This window comes from Callorhinus ursinus, unplaced genomic scaffold (assembly GCF_003265705.2).
Source record: "Callorhinus ursinus isolate GAN/ISIS: 27379988/994484 unplaced genomic scaffold, GSC_fseal_2.0 scaffold44, whole genome shotgun sequence".
Classification (NCBI taxonomy): Eukaryota; Metazoa; Chordata; class Mammalia; order Carnivora; family Otariidae; genus Callorhinus; species Callorhinus ursinus.
In genome coordinates, this window is record NW_027397106.1 from 4,993,053 (window position 1) to 5,009,769 (window position 16,717).

Here is a 16,717-nt window from a genome sequence, read left to right on the forward strand (position 1 = left end):
GTGGCCCCCCACCCCCACTGGAGGGCCCCAGAGGCGCTGGTCTTCCTCCCTTCCTCTCCCCCCCTCCCCTCGGCACTGAGGTCACCTCCCTCTGAATCAGGCCTTTGTGGGGGGCGGGGCTGCCCGTTGGCAGTTCTGGCGGGAGAAGCCTCCAGTTCACGTTGGAGCTCCCACCTCCTGCAGCTCCATCTCTACCCAACGTGGCCTGCATCATGTGTTCCAGACCCAACATCCAACATCCGGGCGTGTCGGGCGTGTCGTGGGACCACGGGAGGAATGTTTGAAACCAGGGCCATCCTGAAGAACCCAGGTTGGGGGTTTTCCAGGCCTGGGGTGGGGCTGAGCCCAGAAGCTGTGAGTAGGAGCTGTGGAGCCTGAGGGAGGAGGAGGGTGTGCAGCCCCCGGGAGAGGGACCCCACTGACACGGGGCAGGGACAACCACTGGGGAACAAACGTGGGTTGGTTTTCTCCCCATGAGATTTAGACCGAAAACCCAGGCTGTGAGGGGCCAAATTCCTCATTAGGCTCAGACTGGGAGCCGGAGGTGGTAGTATCTCCTTATATTCCCTAGAAGAGAGTGAAGCTGTAAGAAGCGTTCTTTGTGCCATAGAAATCTTAAACTCCAACTGTGGTCCTGCTCACAGTGTGCACTGCTCCAGGCGCCAAGTTTAAATGCAGGCCTCTTCCCTGGCAATCCGGGCTGCCAGCTTCCTGCCCCTCTGCTTGTGGCCCTGCGGATGGAGAGAAGGCCTCTGGTCCTGGGTTGGCCAGACCACCTCGACTGAGGGCAGAAAACTTCTCCCCAAAGTGAGGTTGAGTCACAGTCTGTCTTCATTTCCGGAGCCTCTCCCGAAGCCCAGCCGGGGAGACGGAGACGGTTCCACATGACAGAGCTGTTGCTTTTGGGTGGCCTGTCACTTGGAGGGTCTCCCCCAGGTCACAGTGGGTCTCAGGCCTCCCTGACCTGGGATCCACAGAAGCTCAGACTGAGAGAGTGGCGGCATTCAGCTGGGGGCGGGGGAGGTATATCCGGTCCCCACCCTCCTCAACACGCAGAAAACCACAGACATGATCCACAGCCAGTCCCCATGATCTGGGCCTCCTGAAGGCATTTTTATTTTTGTTTTTTTAGGAAAAGATATTCTCCCAGAGCATCTTCACCCTTAGTTTGGTTTTTGCTGTCGCTGTGGGGACCACAAAGACTTGGGCTTCCCCCCAGCTTTATCTTCCTCCCTTTCTGGCCCTGGACCCTGCCGTGTTCACCTCGCTGCTTTCCTTCACCCTCCCACGTCTGTCTCTCCCCTCCCCCACGACTCCGGAGGTGTCCACAGGGGAGAACGGGTGCGGGGACTGTGGGGGGGGGGGAGCTAGGGCACCCTGGGGGCACTGGGAGCCTCTGAGGAGCAGGCATGCTGGGGTGCTGGGGTGGGGTCTAACTCAAGTGGTGGAGGTAACCCGAGGCCTTTTTTGGTTTTAACCCCTATTTATGTATGTGGGAAGGAGGATATTTCCTGAATTTTTTTCATTTTTTTCCAAGCCCGTCCATTTCTAAAAATATCAAACACGATAATGTCATGAGCAAATGAAGTTATACTCAATACATTTTTCATGATGTTAAAATAACAAAGGACTCGAGATTGTTGTGGAGCATTTAAAAATAAGTATTACAAGTTTTTCCTTTTCCTGCAGTTTTCAGAAGCCCCCTTCCCGCTGTCATACACACACGGGCACAGTCTCTCTCACTGGGAAAGAAGGTTCTCTCCGTTTGCAATTGCCCCTTTTCCCCTCTGGGGTGAAGGCTGGGCTGGCAGCTGGCAGGGAGGGGTTGAGGAGGAGGAGGCCTCTGAGCGCGGGGTGGGTGTGCGGCGCTGTCAGATCTGCGGGTGCCCCCACTGCCCAGACCCCGCAGGGAGGAGCCTGGGACTCGGCGTCCCTTACAGATGAACATCCAGCAGCAGCAGGCAAGGAGGTGGGACTTAGCATCGTACCTCTGTCGGGATGTGATCACGCAAAGTCTCCATTTATTGAGTTCACGCAAGACCCTCTACACGCATTATCTCATTTCACCCCCACCAACCATTTGGGCTGAGTATTCTTAGGCCCGTTTTACAAGTGAGGAAACAGATCTTGTAGAGTCAGGATTCTCACCCGGATCTGTCCCGTACGTATATCATAGCTCCAGGAGCCCTAGGACTCTAAGAAGCTTACAGTACGACTCGTGCGTGTACAGAGAGGCCGCCTAGGAAGGGGGAAAGCGAGGCCTGTCCGCTGTGCTTGGTGATCCAGCCGTATGTCTTGGGCAGCCCCCTTGACCCGCAGATACGGCACCCTCACCCGGGCTGGTGCCCACCCCCCGTAAAGTTGTTAGGATCAGGGGCAGTGGTCCCTGAGAAAGGGAATGCGCTTCCCGTTCCAGGATTTCATCTGGACGTCCCCGAGATCTCTGCTTCGGTGTCACCTCTCGGTGCCTTATGGGGACCCGCTGTATGTCCATTGGCTTCTCTGTGCGTTATCTGCCTCCCCCAGTAGAATGGAAGCTTCACAGAGGCAGGGATTTCTCTGGCTTGTTCATCCCCAAGGCCCAGTGCCTGGCACACAGCAGGAGCCCAGTAAATGCTTGTGGAACGCACGGCTGACACACCGTGTCCCTCCTTCTCCACAGGTGAGGTGACCGTTCCGGCGGCTAGTGTGAGTGTGCTGGCCTGGGTGAGGAGGCAGAGACAGGTGAGGGGCTTTGAGCCTGTGCATGCTGGGGTGGGGGGGACTGGAGGAGGGGGCGGGGGGCCGGGGAGGCATCGCCTGCACCCCACCGCGGAGGACAGAGGAGGGATCGTTCAGATGCCTGGCCGGTGAGCTGCTAGAGGGCTCCTCTCTTGCTTGCTCTGACAGTACTAAGCTCCTTTTGTGGGGGCTACAGTGGGTCAGAGAGTGGACTGGGGGCCTCCGCCCTTTTACATTAGGAAGGGTTTTCCCATCTACTGGAAATTTCTGCAATATTTGTGCAAAAGAAGGAAATGAGGACTTTCCTCTAGCAGAGAAATTGCAACTCAAATAGCAGCTGAAGACTCGTCAGGTACAGCCAGTAACTACGGCAATAGTCCAGTGACCTATACGTCATGGTACAGGACAGAAGCCTGGCTGCGCCGTTCTCAGGCAGTGACAGACGAGTCGGTTTCGTCATCAGTCTGTCCCCAACCTGCCAGGTAGCCCACCAAGGAGTGCGAGTCTGGGCAGGGACCTGAATGCAGAGTGCCCGCCTTCACGGGGTCGGCTCTCCTGGGGAGGCGGGCGGTTGCAGAACTGTGCAGGAGGGGTGCCTAACCCGGACTTGGAGCGGGAACCCCGAAGAATGCGTGGGAAGGAGCTGGCTGGGTGGAAAGCAGGGAGGCGTCAGGGGACCCCTGCAGAGGGAATGGCACGCACCAAGAGACTGGGCCACTGGGGCCTGGCCGGGAGCAGGGAGCTGGTGAGGCATGCGGGCTCCCTCCCACTGTGCCGGGAAGATCAAGTGTGCCGGTTCGAGGCCGATCTCAGCAAAGAATTCCGCTCTCTTGGTCATCGGCCAGTGTCTGTGTGACCTGTGGTGGGGTGAGCGCAGTGACTGAGGTTTATGAAACAATGGTCTCCGTTCTTAAAATGGGCAGAGTGTGACTGTGTGTCTGTCCTAGGACCAGAAGAGCCTGAGTCAGACCCTGAGTTGTTACAATATCCGTGGCCCATTGGTCACACTAGACTTCCAGAACGCTGACGAGTTTTGTCTTTGGCCTCCTCCTCCACTCACCTCCTCCCTGTGCCCTGGAGTAGCCTGCCAGGGCGTCTCTCACTTGTTCCAGGGCCTGATGTCAGAGGCCATGGACCAGCCCGCTGGGAGCCCTGGAAAGCCGAGGCCGGGAGAGGGTGGTGACAGTGGCACGGAACCGGGCACCTGCCAGGAGCTTCTGCACCGACTTCGGGAGCTAGAGGTGGGGCACGAGACAGGGTGAGGGTGGCAGTGCCAGCTGGGGCCCTCAGGAGCTTGGGTAGGCCTTATGGATGTGGGTGGACCTTCCTCTCAACCCGCTTTGCCGGGCTGGAGCAGAGCTAAACGTTCTCTAGCAAAGCTCCGCTGAGAAGCCCTTTCTTTGCTCCGAGCTCTCCAACCTGGGGGGGGAGCAGCTTGGGAGAAGAGGCATGCACAGGGGCAGGGCTGTCCTAGCCCCCAAATGTCTCCCTTCTTTTCCCCCTTTTCTCCCCCCACTTTCACACCCTTGCCGGTGTAAGAAAGGCATGGTCACAGGGGCCACAGGAAGAAGGGTTTAGATGACCCAGGGCTTAGGAGTTGAGGGGCAAGGACAAGGACCCCTCAACTAAGCTCTTCGCCATCTTCTTAAGACCCTGCCCTCCTCCCTCCAGCCTCCTCTGCCCAACGCCCAGGGAAATAAGGGTTACTTTGGGCACATCCCAGCTTAGGTCCTCCTGGCCACTGTGTCTCCACAGTCCCTCCAACCTCCCTGACTGAGGTCGGGCTTTACAGAAAACCAGCCATCTCAGCTCTGCCTTTCTGATGCCTTCCACCTGTCTCTGTAGGCCTCCCCGTGGGGAATGCAGCCAGAGCCAAGAGCTGGGGAAGGGGTGTAGCTAGTAGACTCCATGCCTCCCCTTCCCCAAAAAGAATTTGCCCTGGTGGAGGAATGATCCCACAGCCTCCTTGTCGGCCCCCTTTCTCCTTCCTGCAGGCAGAGAACTCGGCGCTTGCCCAGGCCAATGAAAACCAGCGGGAGACCTATGAACGCTGTCTAGATGAGGTCGGTGGGGTCTCCAGGGGGACTGATGCAGGGGGAGGTGGGGAAGCTGGGAGGAGCACGGGTTGTCGGTGCTCCAGGCAGAGGCTGGTGGGCTGATAGCTGTGCCTCGGGCCCTCTGTCCCCAGGTTGCCAACCATGTGGTGCAGGCACTGCTAAACCAGAAGGTAAGCAGCCACGGGAGACATTCTCGCCCCTGAGCCCAGACGCCCTGGGGAGAGGCCCTGAATACAGCAGGGGAAGTCCTTCCTGGGGACCCCTGAGCCTACTCACGTAGGGCCTAGAGGAGGGAGCTTGGTGGAAATGGCCTATTGACCCTCCAACAAGGCTCCTTCTCCCCACCTCAGACAGGTCCATACTGTTCTACCTGGAGGAGAGGTGGGCTCGGTAAGGCCAGGTCTCTGAGCTATGGTAACTTTGATTTGGGCTTGAAGCCTTCCCTAGTCCTGGCCTCCGCTGTTTTCTCCAGATTGTGATGGCCCTGATAGCAGTGTTAATATTGTGAGCATAAGGTGGCATCTAAATATTTACTCAAGTACTGTGGGAACTTCTTGACTTCTGAGCCACTCTGACCCCCAGGTCTTCCTCTGCCTTATATGGGCCCTTCTTTGATGTGTGGTTTCTTAGAGGCAGGGGGTTGGCTCAAGGGATGGGAAAGATGCCAAAGGGAATAGGGTTTACCTCCCACCAGGGGTGGTAGACTTTAGAGAATTTACCATCCCCAGAAAATACGACAGCTACAAATGTAGGCAGGCTCAGCGCGCCCCCTAGAAGGAGGCTGCAGGGGAAGAACATGCCCAGCAGGAGTGCCCGCTACTCTGAGGAAGGAGGCTGAGCTCATACAACTTGCCCCCTCCCCACCATCCTCTCCTTGTCTCCCTCCGCCTCCCTGGGCTCAGGACCTGCGGGAGGAGTGCATCAAGCTGAAGAAGAGGGTGTTTGACCTGGAACGGCAGAACCAGATGCTGAGCGCCCTGTTTCAGCAGAAACTCCAGCTGACGACAGGCTCCCTCCCTCAGGTGGGCACAAGCGATTCGCCTTCCCTCCTCCTGCCTCAGCTTCCTGCCGCTCCCAGCCCCGTCAGCATCATCACCTTCTTTTCTCCTGACACCTGAAGAAGTGGGCCACCAGCTATTCCCCTCCATTCCGGAGGCTGTGGCCATCTGGGAAAGGCCCATCGAGCCTGATAGGTCTGAGCCTTAGTTGGGGAGGGGACGACTCCCTGAGTCCCCGCAAGCTTGGCTCTCTCCCACCTCCCAGGTGCTCCTTGCCCCACTGGATGGCATCCCTTGTTGTTGACAGAGAAGGTTCTTGCTTGGCTCCTGCCCTGTGTGGGGTGATGGGTGGAGGCTGAAAATGCAATGATTTCAAGCTCCCAAGGGACCCCTTTGGCCACCATGTTGCTTTTTCTTGGCCAGGGGCAGGGGCGGGGCTGGGCGTAAGGCGCCCAGTGCTGGGTGTCACAGAGAGGTCAGGAAAGGCACGTGTCCGTCCCCCCGCCCCCACCGGCCCGGGTCATTCTGTGTGGGTGTGTAGTTGCATATGCTCGCACAGTGACACACAGGCTTGTCCTCAAACGCTAGTCCCTGATCGTAGACCTGACACCTGCCTTACCCAGGAAAAGCAGAAGGCTACTAGGTGTGAATCCTGAACTCTTAAGATGTCCCTTGGGGGGCGCCTGGGCGGCTCAGTTGGTTGATCTTGATCTCAGCTCAGGTCTTGATCTCAAGGTTGTGAGTTCACGCTCTGTATTGGGCTCCATGCTGGGCACGGAGCCTACTTAAAACAGCAACAAAAAAGATGTCACTTGCGGTCGCTGTATCAGGAGCCCCAAGGCTGGGGTGAGATATGGCGGTGGGAGGATCAGGACCAGCTCCAGGGACCTGAAGGGAACCTTGGGTTCTCCGGTTCAGCCAGCACATCCCTACCCCACCCCCAACCTTGACAAGAGAAGCACCTTCTGGGTGTATCTGTCTGAATGTGTGTGCCTGTCTGATGCAGCTCTTGGCCCCCAGACCTTAAGCAGGATGCCCCACGGCTCTCTGGCTGAGGCTTCTCATCACCATGGCCTTTTTGGAGGCTCTGTCCCCAAGGCCCGTGCAGAGCTGGGTCTGAGTCGGTGGCAGTAACTATGTAGCTCTTCCTGCCCTGGACAGGTCCCCCTGGGATCCCCAGAGGCCTAACCCCGCTAGCCAAGCTCACCCTGTGCATACCTTTCTTGGCAACCAGGGATAACAGAGGTGTAGATCATCCTTAAATCACTGAAATGAAATCTGGGACCTTTAGGGGTTGGGGGCAATAGATCTGTCTTCCCCAGCGGTAACATGACATAATAGAAAGAGCATAAACCTGGGCCTCAGGTACGCTTGGATTGGGTACCCAACTTAGCTAATTCTTAGCTATGTGACCCTGGGCAAATTATTTAACCTTATGAACCCCAGTTTTTTTCTTAAAAGTGAGGATTAAGACACCCATATTGCAGGTTATCATGAGGATGAAATGAAATATAGTGTTTGGCCCATAGTCGTAGTCAGTGATTAGCAACTATTTATATTGTTAATGTTACGCTCAAGTTGTGCTTTGCTAGGATGAAAGCTCCATTGAGCAAATGCTAATTAAGCTCTTACTGTGGGCAGCGCCTTTGCCAACGCGTGTATGGAATTGGACAGGGCTGTGGTGTGTGCAGAGCACATAAACCCTGAGGGTTGGACTGCTGCGAGCTAAGACAGGGCTGCAGACAGCCATAGTACGGAGCGGGGTGACAGTGCTGTCCGTGAGCCCAGAGGGGAGAGAGGCCAGCAGAGTGGCCTTAGGGAGGTGACATTGGACCTGGGCCTTGCTGCACGGGCGATTTAAAAAAGTAGAGTTGGGGGTGGGGAGAAGGGCTGCCCTGTGGGAGGAACCGCAGGGAAACCCCGGGCAGAAGCAAGCTGTTCGACTGGGCTGGAATGGAGACTGTGCCAAGGAAGAGCAGTGAGAACCAGAGGTGGCGTCAGGGAAGGACCAGCAGGCCGGGCCCAGAATGCCGGCAGAGGGGTCCAGACCTGTCTCCTTGGGCAAGTGGGCAGGAATAGGAGGCTTTAGAGGAAAAGGAAAAAAAAAAATACTGCTTTGTGGATAAGGGATTTGGAAAGCCACTGAACCAGGTCGGGGAGACAAGCGCTGAGCAGCATCCAGGCCAGAGGAGTGAGGATCTGGGCTGTAGCCGGCTGGCCAGAAGAGGGAAAAACACCACAGAGGCAGGAATTTACAGCTGACTCCTGTCCAGTCGAGACGCCTCGGCGATGGAAATGACATTCACAGGGACTGAGAGAGAGGTGACCTGTGATTCCGTAGTGGTACTTTTGTCATCCTCAGAGACCAGCTGGGGGGAGGGGCAGAGATGAGAACCCCTACCCTCTGTCTTCTCGGACCCAGTAACAAATGCCTCTGCGTCAGTCTCAGCCGTCCCGGGGAAGCTGGGGTCACAGGCAGTCAGAACAGGAAGGGGCTGTTGGAGGCCGGCCCTCTGTAATCGGGAAGGGGGCCCCGCAGAGAAGCCGAGTGGTCCTGGAGCCGCAAATTAGGCTTGTCACTGCCCTCTGCCCCGGGACCTTCTTTCTCCAGAGCCCCAGGCCAGTCCCATCTCCCTGCCACCTGGGCTCACACGTCTTCATTCCACCTGTGCACAGTCTCCCGAGGCTCCTCTGACCGAGTGGCAGGGATAGTGGCGGAAGCCACACTGGAGGCCAAGAGATGACCTGAAGGAGCAGACTTGGAAGAATGTTTTCCTGCCCTGGAGGGGAAGGCCGAACTTTGTGAGGGAGTAGGGACCCGAGACAGACAGCCCCATTGCTAACTCTGCCTCTCCCCTGCAGATCCCACTTGCGCCGCTCCAGCCGCCTTCAGAGCCACCGGCCTCTCCCTCCCTGAGCTCTGCCGAGGGACCGACCACCCCGCTGCCACTGGGGCACTGTGCTGGGCAGAGAGAGGTAGGAGGACTGGCCACAGTGGTTTGTGGTTTCGCTGGCGACGAACTCCTCAGTCGGTTCTCTGTTGCTGCTTCCTAAGGAGTGCCAGGGGGAGGGCTGCTCCCTGGTGCCCAGATCCTCGTCCGGGTGTGAGCCTCAGACCGAGAGACACAGGACCCCACTGCCAGTCATGAGCCTTGTGAGCAAAGTTAGTTAGTGGTAGACTCGTGGGTACCATTTTCTGAGCTCTCACTCTGCTGCACACCTGGATCTCATTTATATTTTTTTTAAATAATTTTTGGCCTATATTCACAGTTGTCTCTATTGAAGTCTAGAACTATTCATTTATTCTTTTGCTTCCCTGGCTTCCTTTATTTTAGGAGGTTAAGCATAATTACCACCCCATTTTATAGACGATGCCATGAAGCTTAGGTTAAAAAACTAGCTGACGTCCATATAACTAGCTGAGCGGTAGACCTGGGACTTGAACCTCCATAGTCTGGCTCCGGGGCCCGTGTAGTTAACCGCTATGCCAGATGAGGTGGGCCCAAGAAGGAGCTGGGCAGAAACAGGGAGAGGCTTGCCGTGGAGCTGTCCCAGTTCCCTCCTCCCTGGGGTGCGGGTCCGCAGGACAGCTGTCTGACCTGAGAAGGCCTGGGCTTCCTGGCAGGGACTAACTGAGCACTTGGCCACATAGCACCCTCTTCTTGAGTGTCTGTGTTCTTTCTGGAGCCTGGAAAATGGACAGGCCTCCCTCCCCCGGGGCAAACATAGATATCAGGGTTGTAGGTGGTATCAGCCCTGCTGAACCAAACAGTAGTGGGGGGGTGGAAGCAGGGGGTGTTGGGATAACCAGGAAGGGAGATGAGGGCCCCACCCTACCCCAGGTACAGCAGGAGGAAGAGTTGGTTGGGGTCACCGGGGCTCAGTGACTTAAGGAAGCTGAGCTGTCCTCTCCGAGAAGCTGTTAATTCCTTCTGGGGACTCGGACAAAACCAGGCCAGCCCTGTTCCTGACATACTCAGTTTGGCCCAGCTCAGGTCCTAGGCCTGCACGCGGGCCCCTCCTCATGTTGTTTCTCCCCGAAGGTGTGTTGGGAGCAGCAGATGCGGCCAGGAGGCCCAGGACCCCCGGGACCCCCAGCCGCCCCACCCCCGGCACTGGATGCCCTGTCCCCCTTCCTTCGAAAGAAAGCGCAGATCCTGGAGGTGCTGAGAGCCCTGGAAGAGACCGACCCGTTGCTTCTTTGCTCGCCTGCCACCCCGTGGCGGCCCCCAGGCGAGGGTCCCGGCTCCCCAGAGCCCATCAACGGCGAGCTGTGTGGCCCGCCCCAGCCTGAACCCTCCTCCTGGGCCCCCTACCTGCTCCTAGGCCCTGGTAGCCTGGGAGGCCTGCTACACTGGGAGCGCCTCTTGGGGGGCCCAGGAGAGGAAGAGGGTGCTGGGCGGCCCTGGGGCCCTGGTAGGGGCTCCTCCCAGGCCCAAGGCACTGGCTCTGGGCCACCCTGTGCCCCAGGCAGCAGCAGCTCCTCCTCCTCGGATGAGGCAGGTGACCCCAACGAGGCGCCCAGCCCTGACACCCTGCTTGGGGCCCTGGCCCGCAAACAGTTGAACCTGGGCCAGCTCCTTGAGGACACAGAGTCTTACCTACAGGCCTTCTTGGCTGGGGCTGCAGGCCCACTCAACGGGGACCAGCCAGGTCCCGGGCAGCCATCTTCCCCAGACCAGGGCCCCCCACAGCTGTCCAAGTCCAGAGGCCTCCCCAAGTCAGCTTGGGGTGGGGGTATCCCAGAGGCCCACAGGCCGGGCTTTGGTGCTACCTCAGAGGGCCAGGGTCCCCTCCCCTTCCTCAGCATGTTCATGGGTGCGGGTGATGCCCCCCTGGGCTCGCGGCCTGGCCACCCCTACTCCTCATCTCAGGTGAAAAGCAAGCTCCAAATTGGCCCCCCTTCTCCCGGGGAAGCCCAGGGACCCCTTCTGCCCTCTCCAGCCAGAGGTCTCAAGTTTCTAAAGCTGCCTCCAGCTTCGGAGAAGATCCCCAGCCCAGGAGGCCCCCAGCTCAGCCCCCAGCTTCCCCGGAACTCCCGAATTCCCTGTCGCAACAGTGGCTCTGATGGTAGCCCCTCCCCGCTGCTGGCCCGCAGGGGTCTGAGTGGAGGAGAGCTGTCCCCGGAGGGAGCACAGGGCCTGCCCACCAGCCCTTCCCCCTGCTCTGCAGCTCTGGACTCTGCACAGCTCAGACCTCCCCAGCCAGCATTGTCCACCACGCTGTCCCCAGGACCCGTGGTCTCTCCCTGCTATGAGAACATCCTGGACCTTTCCCGGAGCACCTTTAGAGGGCCTTCCCCAGAGCCACCTCCATCCCCACTGCAGGTACCCACCTACCCACAATTAACTCTGGAGGTGCCACGGGCCCCTGAGGTCCTCAGAAGTCCTGGAGCTCCCCCCAGCCCTTGCCTCCCAGAATCCTCCTATGGGAGTGCCCAGGAGAAGAGTTTGGACAAAGCCGGCTCGGAGTCTCCCCATCCTGGCCGCCGGACCCCCAGCAGCTCATCCAAGAAGCCCAGCCAGGGGGCAGGGCGGCGACCTGGGGATCCTGGCTACACCCCTCTGCGGGACAGACTGGCAGCCCTGGGGAAACTGAAGACTGGCCCTGAGGGGCCAGAGAAAAACGGGGTGCCAGCCAGGCCTGGCACCGAGAAGGTGCGGGGAGCAGGGAGGTCAGCGGAGAGCCCTGGAGATGCGGCACCTCCCACCCCCCGGCCTCCTGAGGGGCCAGAAGCCAAGGGGGCCCTGCGGGGGGCAGTGGCCTTGGGCACGAGCAGCCTGAAGCAGCAAGACCCTGGGCTCCTGGGGGACCCCGGGGCCCGAGTCTACTCCTCCCACTCCATGGGGGCCCGGGTGGACCTGGAGCCCGTCTCACCAAGGAGCTGCCTCACCAAAGTGGAGCTGGCCAAGAGCCGGCTGGCAGGGGCCCTGTGCCCCCAGGTACCCCGCACACCTGCCAAAGTGCCCACCTCAGCCCCCAGCCTTGGCAAGCCCAATAAGAGCCCCCATGGCAGCCCGACGAAGCTACCTTCCAAGTCCCCCACCAAGGTGGTACCCCGCCCGGTAGCCCCACCGACCACCAAGGAGCCCCCTAAGCCTGACAAGGGGAAGGGCCCACCGTGGGCAGACTGTGGCGGTGCTCCGGCCCAGCCTCCGTCCCCTGCCCCTGGCCCTGCAGACGCAAGCCAAGGCCCCGAGGGCCGGGCCCCGCACTCGGCCATCGAGGAGAAGGTGATGAAGGGCATCGAGGAGAACGTGCTGCGGCTCCAGGGCCAGGAGCGGGGACCAGGCGCCGAGGCCAAGCACCGCAACGCCAGCAGCATTGCCAGCTGGTTCGGCCTGAAGAAGAGCAAGCTGCCGGCGCTGAACCGCCGTGCAGAGGCCGCCAAGAGCAAGGAAGCGGCCAGCGGGGGCTCACCGCTCCGGAAGGAGATCAAGGTGGAAGCCCGGAAGCTGGAGGCCGAGAGCCTCAACATCTCCAAGCTGATGGCTAAGGCAGAAGACCTCCGCCGGGCACTGGAGGAGGAGAAGGCCTACCTGAGCAGCCGGGCCCGGCCGCGGCCCGGAGGACCGGCTCCAGGACCAAGTACGGGGCTGGGGCAGGTGCAGGGCCAGCTGGCTGGCATGTACCAGGGCGCAGACACCTTCATGCAGCAGCTGCTCAACAGGTGAGGAGGGCCTGGGCCCGGTCAGCAAGCGCTGAGTAGTTGGGGGGCACTTCTCCCCCACCCCCCCATGGGCCCTCCTGGGGCTGGGACTGCTTTCCCTGATAGCAGAAAGGGCAGGAGGTCAAGTAAAATGCCACCAAAGCATCTAGGGGCTAATGGCCTGGCCCAGAAGAAAGATCGGGGCTTAGATCGGAAGCCTGGGCTCTGTGCCCCAGCTCCCCTCCTCTCTGGCCGCCTGATGTTGCACGTGCTGAGACCCAGCTTCTCATTGAAGAAGGGTTAACAGTCCGCATTTCCCTGAATCGCTTCCAGCATCAGCCGAGGCACCAGAAGTGCTGCCTATGCACTGATGTTACCGTGGGCTGATAGGGGTCTTACTCTGGGATTTTCTGTCCCATAGCACACCGGGGCTCCCCTCCCCATCTTGCCCATTGCCACCTGCCACAGACTCAGCAGCGGGAGCGGTAGCTCAGAGAAGGGGCCATCCCGTCTTGGGGTGGCTCTGTCCGGGCCAGATGAGGCAGAGTGTCCATAGGGGTTGGGCACCGGGTGGGGGTGTGGCCTGTGTGGACCAGGAGGTGACCAGGCTGCCATCTACTAGCAGATGGCATCGAGAGGTCTCTAGGCTTGACCCTGTGTGGCTTTTGGAGAACTTGTCCCATCTCCCCTGCCGTTTCTCTGAGGTTTTTCCTAGAGCCTCTGCCTGTTCCCAGCATCAGGAGGAGTTGATGGCGGCAGCCACCGGGGCTGTGTCCCCTCTCCCAGGGGCCGGGGGCAGTGGGGATTTCGCTAGACCCAGCCCCACCGGAGGGAGTGAGGTCTGAGTGTCTGGGTGCACCCAGGCCTCCCTTCACCTTTGTCTGCACTGCTGCCTGTAGAGTGGATGGCAAGGAGCTGCCGCCCAAGAACTGGCGGGAGCCCAAACCCGAGTATGGCGATTTCCAACCAGTGTCCTCTGACTCCAAGAACCCCTGGCCAGCCTGTGGGCCTCGAAATGGCCTGGTGGGGCCTCTTCAGAGCTGTGGAAAACCTCCTGGAAAGGTAGGTTCTTGGCGGCTCGGTATTGGGCCTGGCTCTGTGGCCCGGCCAGATCTCCCATCCCCTGGAGGGTCCCCCTTCCCTGGGTCGTGGAAGCTGCTGGGTGTACTCGTGGTCTCTGGGGGCTGGTGGGCTCCAGGGGTCCTAATGACAGAGCTTGGGGAGGGGCCTGGGCAGGGGTGGAAGGAAGGGGTTCTGAGGTCTCCTGTACCCCCATGCAGCCAAACAGCGAGCCAGGAAGGCGGGAAGAGATGCCCTCAGAGGACAGCCTGGCTGAGCCAGTGCCCACCTCACACTTCACAGGTCAGCAGGGTCAGGGGCCAAGGATGGGACCTGCCCCTCAGCCCCTGCCCACTTTACTCCTTTCCTGTCACTGCAGCAGGTGCCAGGCCCTGAGTGCCATCTTGGGGCCAAGCACCAGGTAGGCACTGGAGCTCTGCACAGAACTAAATCCCTCCCTGCCCTTGGGTACCCGGCCTGCTTCCCTCCCCCCCGCCCACATCCCTCCATATCTAGGGGAGTTGAGGGGGAGGACTGGCAAGGATGACAGCCTGTTGGGCCAGGAGGGGCCCTGCCCAGGTGGGGAGCCCCGGCTGGGGCAGGAAGCCGGAAGAAAAAGGCAGAGGGGCGGAGCCTACAGCCTCCCGTCCCTGACTTACCCTCCCCTTCCCAGCCTGTGGCTCCTTGACTCGAACCCTGGACAGTGGCATTGGGACCTTTCCACCCCCAGACCATGGCAGCAGTGGGACCCCCAGCAAGAATCTTCCCAAGACAAAGCCACCACGGCTGGACCCCCCACCCGGAGTGCCCCCGGCTCGGCCCCCACCCCTTACCAAAGTCCCCCGCCGTGCCCACACGCTGGAGCGTGAGGTGCCAGGCATAGAGGAGCTTCTGGTGAGCGGGCGGCACCCTAGCATGTCAGCCTTCCCCGCACTGCTCACCGCCGCTCCAGGCCACCGAGGCCATCAGACCTGTCCTGACGGTGAGTAGACGGGCAGAAGGGCGGGTCATCCCTGGAGCTCTACCCGCCACCACCCACCTTCCCCTTGTCCCCATGCAGATCCCTGTGAAGACCCAGGCCCTCCCCCTCCTGTCCAGCTGGCTAAGAACTGGACCTTCCCCAACGCGAGGGCAGCCAACAGCTCCACTGACCCTTTTCTATGCCCATCCCGACAATTGGAGGGGCTGCCCAGGACCCCCATGGTGAGCATGGCCAGAAAGGAGACAGGCCTGGAGGGCAGGAGGGATGACATGGGGAGAGCAGTTCCTGCAACGAGGTACAGCCCTGTCTTAGAAGAGGCTGAAGGGTCAGCCCCCTTGGATGCCCCTCCGGGCAGCCCACCCACCTGCCCCTTCTCACACCCCTCTTGGAGAAAGGGTTTCTCTCCCTCCCTAGAACCTCGGTAGGACCATGCTCAGTTGTGCCTCAGGCCACCTTGGTGGGCCCCCTCTGCAGCACCCCATCAGGTGGGCAGAGCCCAGCACCTCTCTGGTCCAGCTGCAGGGGCGGGGGGGTGAAAGGAGCTACTTCTTGAGCTTCCCTTCCATTCCCAGGCCCTGCCCGTGGACCGGAAGCGGAGCCTGGAGCCCAGCCGCCCAGCCCCTACACCCCAGGGCCCGGCATTTGGAGGTAGCCGCACACCCAGCACATCGGACGTGGGCGAGGAAGGGAGAGTGGCCAGTGGCGGCCCACCAGGTCTGGAGACCTCAGAGTCTCTCAGTGACTCCCTCTACGATTCGCTCTCCTCCTGTGGGAGTCAGGGCTGAGGGGCTGTGCCGCATTAGGGCCCCTCTCTGGCGTTGGAGACCACTGACTGGACCAGCTCTCCTCGTGCCCCATCCCTTGGGGCCCATGGGGCCCCTCCCTGCAGGGACCAAGGAGGCAGATGGATCAGAAGGTGAAGGGGTTCCCTGACACACCCCATTGCCCACCGCTGCTGTGGAGGGGATGCCCACTCTCAGCTCAGGGAGAGACCCCACCCTTGGTCCCTTCTCTCACCTGGAGTAAGGCTCGTCCTCTGAGGGACTGGGGGTTCAAGGTCGCAGTGTCCCAGCCCCCAGCGCCCCCTTCAGGCTGAGCCATCTTGTGGTGCTGGGCTTCCCGCCCACCAGCTGTGCCATCTCTGCCCAACCTGGCTGCTCCCTGCCCTGGAGCCCCGTGGGGCCAGCCCAGAGTCCCCGTGCCAGTGGAGTTTGGGGGGCGAAGGGTCAAGTTGCCTTCTCTCTCTGTCTGCCCTGGTCCTCCCTGCTGTCTGGATGGTGCTGCCCTCCCCTGCCCCATGTCTTTGGGGTCCGTTTGTCTGTCTTTTTGTGGTTTTTTTATATTGAAGCGCCTGGCCCAGCCCCACCCCCATCCCCGCACTGCGGTTAATTTATCTGTCGTTAAGAACTCGGCTGCTCTGCTTCCAGCCTCTGCTTCTGCCCTATTCCTAATAAAACGTGGAGGCCCCTCCCTGCCCTGGACTCCGCTTTTTCTGTGGGAGGTCTCCGGAGTGGACAGATGGGTGGAGGCTGCATGGGTGCCAGGGTGAGGGAACCCAGGGACCTAGACTTGGCCTCAGGTGCCCTTGTGAGGCAGCCCCCTGCCACCGGCACAGCTGCTGGTGGGGTCACCTTAGAAGGTCACTAAGGGTTGGGGAGTGGGGTCTGCTTAGGCCTGGCATGGTGCCTGGGATTAGGGGATTCATTCCCCCGCGGTAGGGCAGAAGGCTGGGCTGCCTCTGGGGAGGGTGGCTGTGGGCATGCACTCAAACTCCGGTACATACTGGGTGGGATGGGGTGTGCGGAGTGAGCTTCAGGGGCTGCTGTGTAGACAGTTAAGTGTCTGTAGCCTCCTGTTGCCAGAAAGCAAAGCACAGCTGGGTCTCAAACTGTTGCCACCTTCTTCTTTTTTTTTTTTTAATATTTTATTTATTTGAGAGAGAGGGAGAGCATGAGTGGGGGAGAGACAGAGTCAGAGGGAGAAGCAGACTCCCCACTGAGCAGGGAGCCCGAAGTGAAGTGGGGCTCCATGCCAGGACCCCAGGATCATGACCTGAGCCGAAGGCAGACACTTAACTGACTGAGCCCCCCAGGCGCCCCCTGTTGCCACCTTCTTATCTCTCCTCAGACATTGGGCTTTCCCCCCCAGATCTTCTTGCCCCTGTTTCTACCTCAGATTTCTTTCTTTCTTTCTTTCTTTCTTTCTTTCTTTCTTTCTTTCTTTCTTTCTTTCTTTCTTTCTTTCTTTCTTT

General features: G+C 59.9%; 1 protein-coding gene across 6 annotated transcripts in view; it reads left to right on the forward strand.

Moving 5' to 3' along the window:
• NCKAP5L (NCK associated protein 5 like) overlaps positions 1-16,695 on the forward strand; it is a 50,019-nt gene extending 33,324 nt beyond the window's left edge. For 3 of the 6 annotated variants that reach the window (XM_025882853.2, XM_025882852.2, XM_073882019.1), the window contains exons 2-13: positions 2,663-2,724; positions 3,805-3,962; positions 4,716-4,784; positions 4,910-4,948; positions 5,681-5,800; positions 8,639-8,752; positions 9,820-12,446; positions 13,325-13,487; positions 13,706-13,787; positions 14,158-14,466; positions 14,545-14,687; positions 15,039-16,695. In XM_025882853.2, the coding sequence (XP_025738638.1) occupies positions 3,840-3,962; positions 4,716-4,784; positions 4,910-4,948; positions 5,681-5,800; positions 8,639-8,752; positions 9,820-12,446; positions 13,325-13,487; positions 13,706-13,787; positions 14,158-14,466; positions 14,545-14,687; positions 15,039-15,251 (4,002 nt within the window). In that variant the 5' untranslated portion in view covers positions 2,663-2,724; positions 3,805-3,839 and the 3' untranslated portion in view covers positions 15,252-16,695. Of the gene's footprint in view, positions 1-223; positions 311-2,662; positions 2,725-3,804; positions 3,963-4,715; positions 4,785-4,909; positions 4,949-5,680; positions 5,801-8,638; positions 8,753-9,819; positions 12,447-13,324; positions 13,488-13,705; positions 13,788-14,157; positions 14,467-14,544; positions 14,688-15,038 lie in introns of all 6 variants that reach the window. The other 3 variants (XM_025882854.2, XM_025882855.2, XM_073882018.1) reach the window with 2 other exon arrangements.
• The last annotated feature ends 22 nt before the right edge of the window (positions 16,696-16,717 follow it).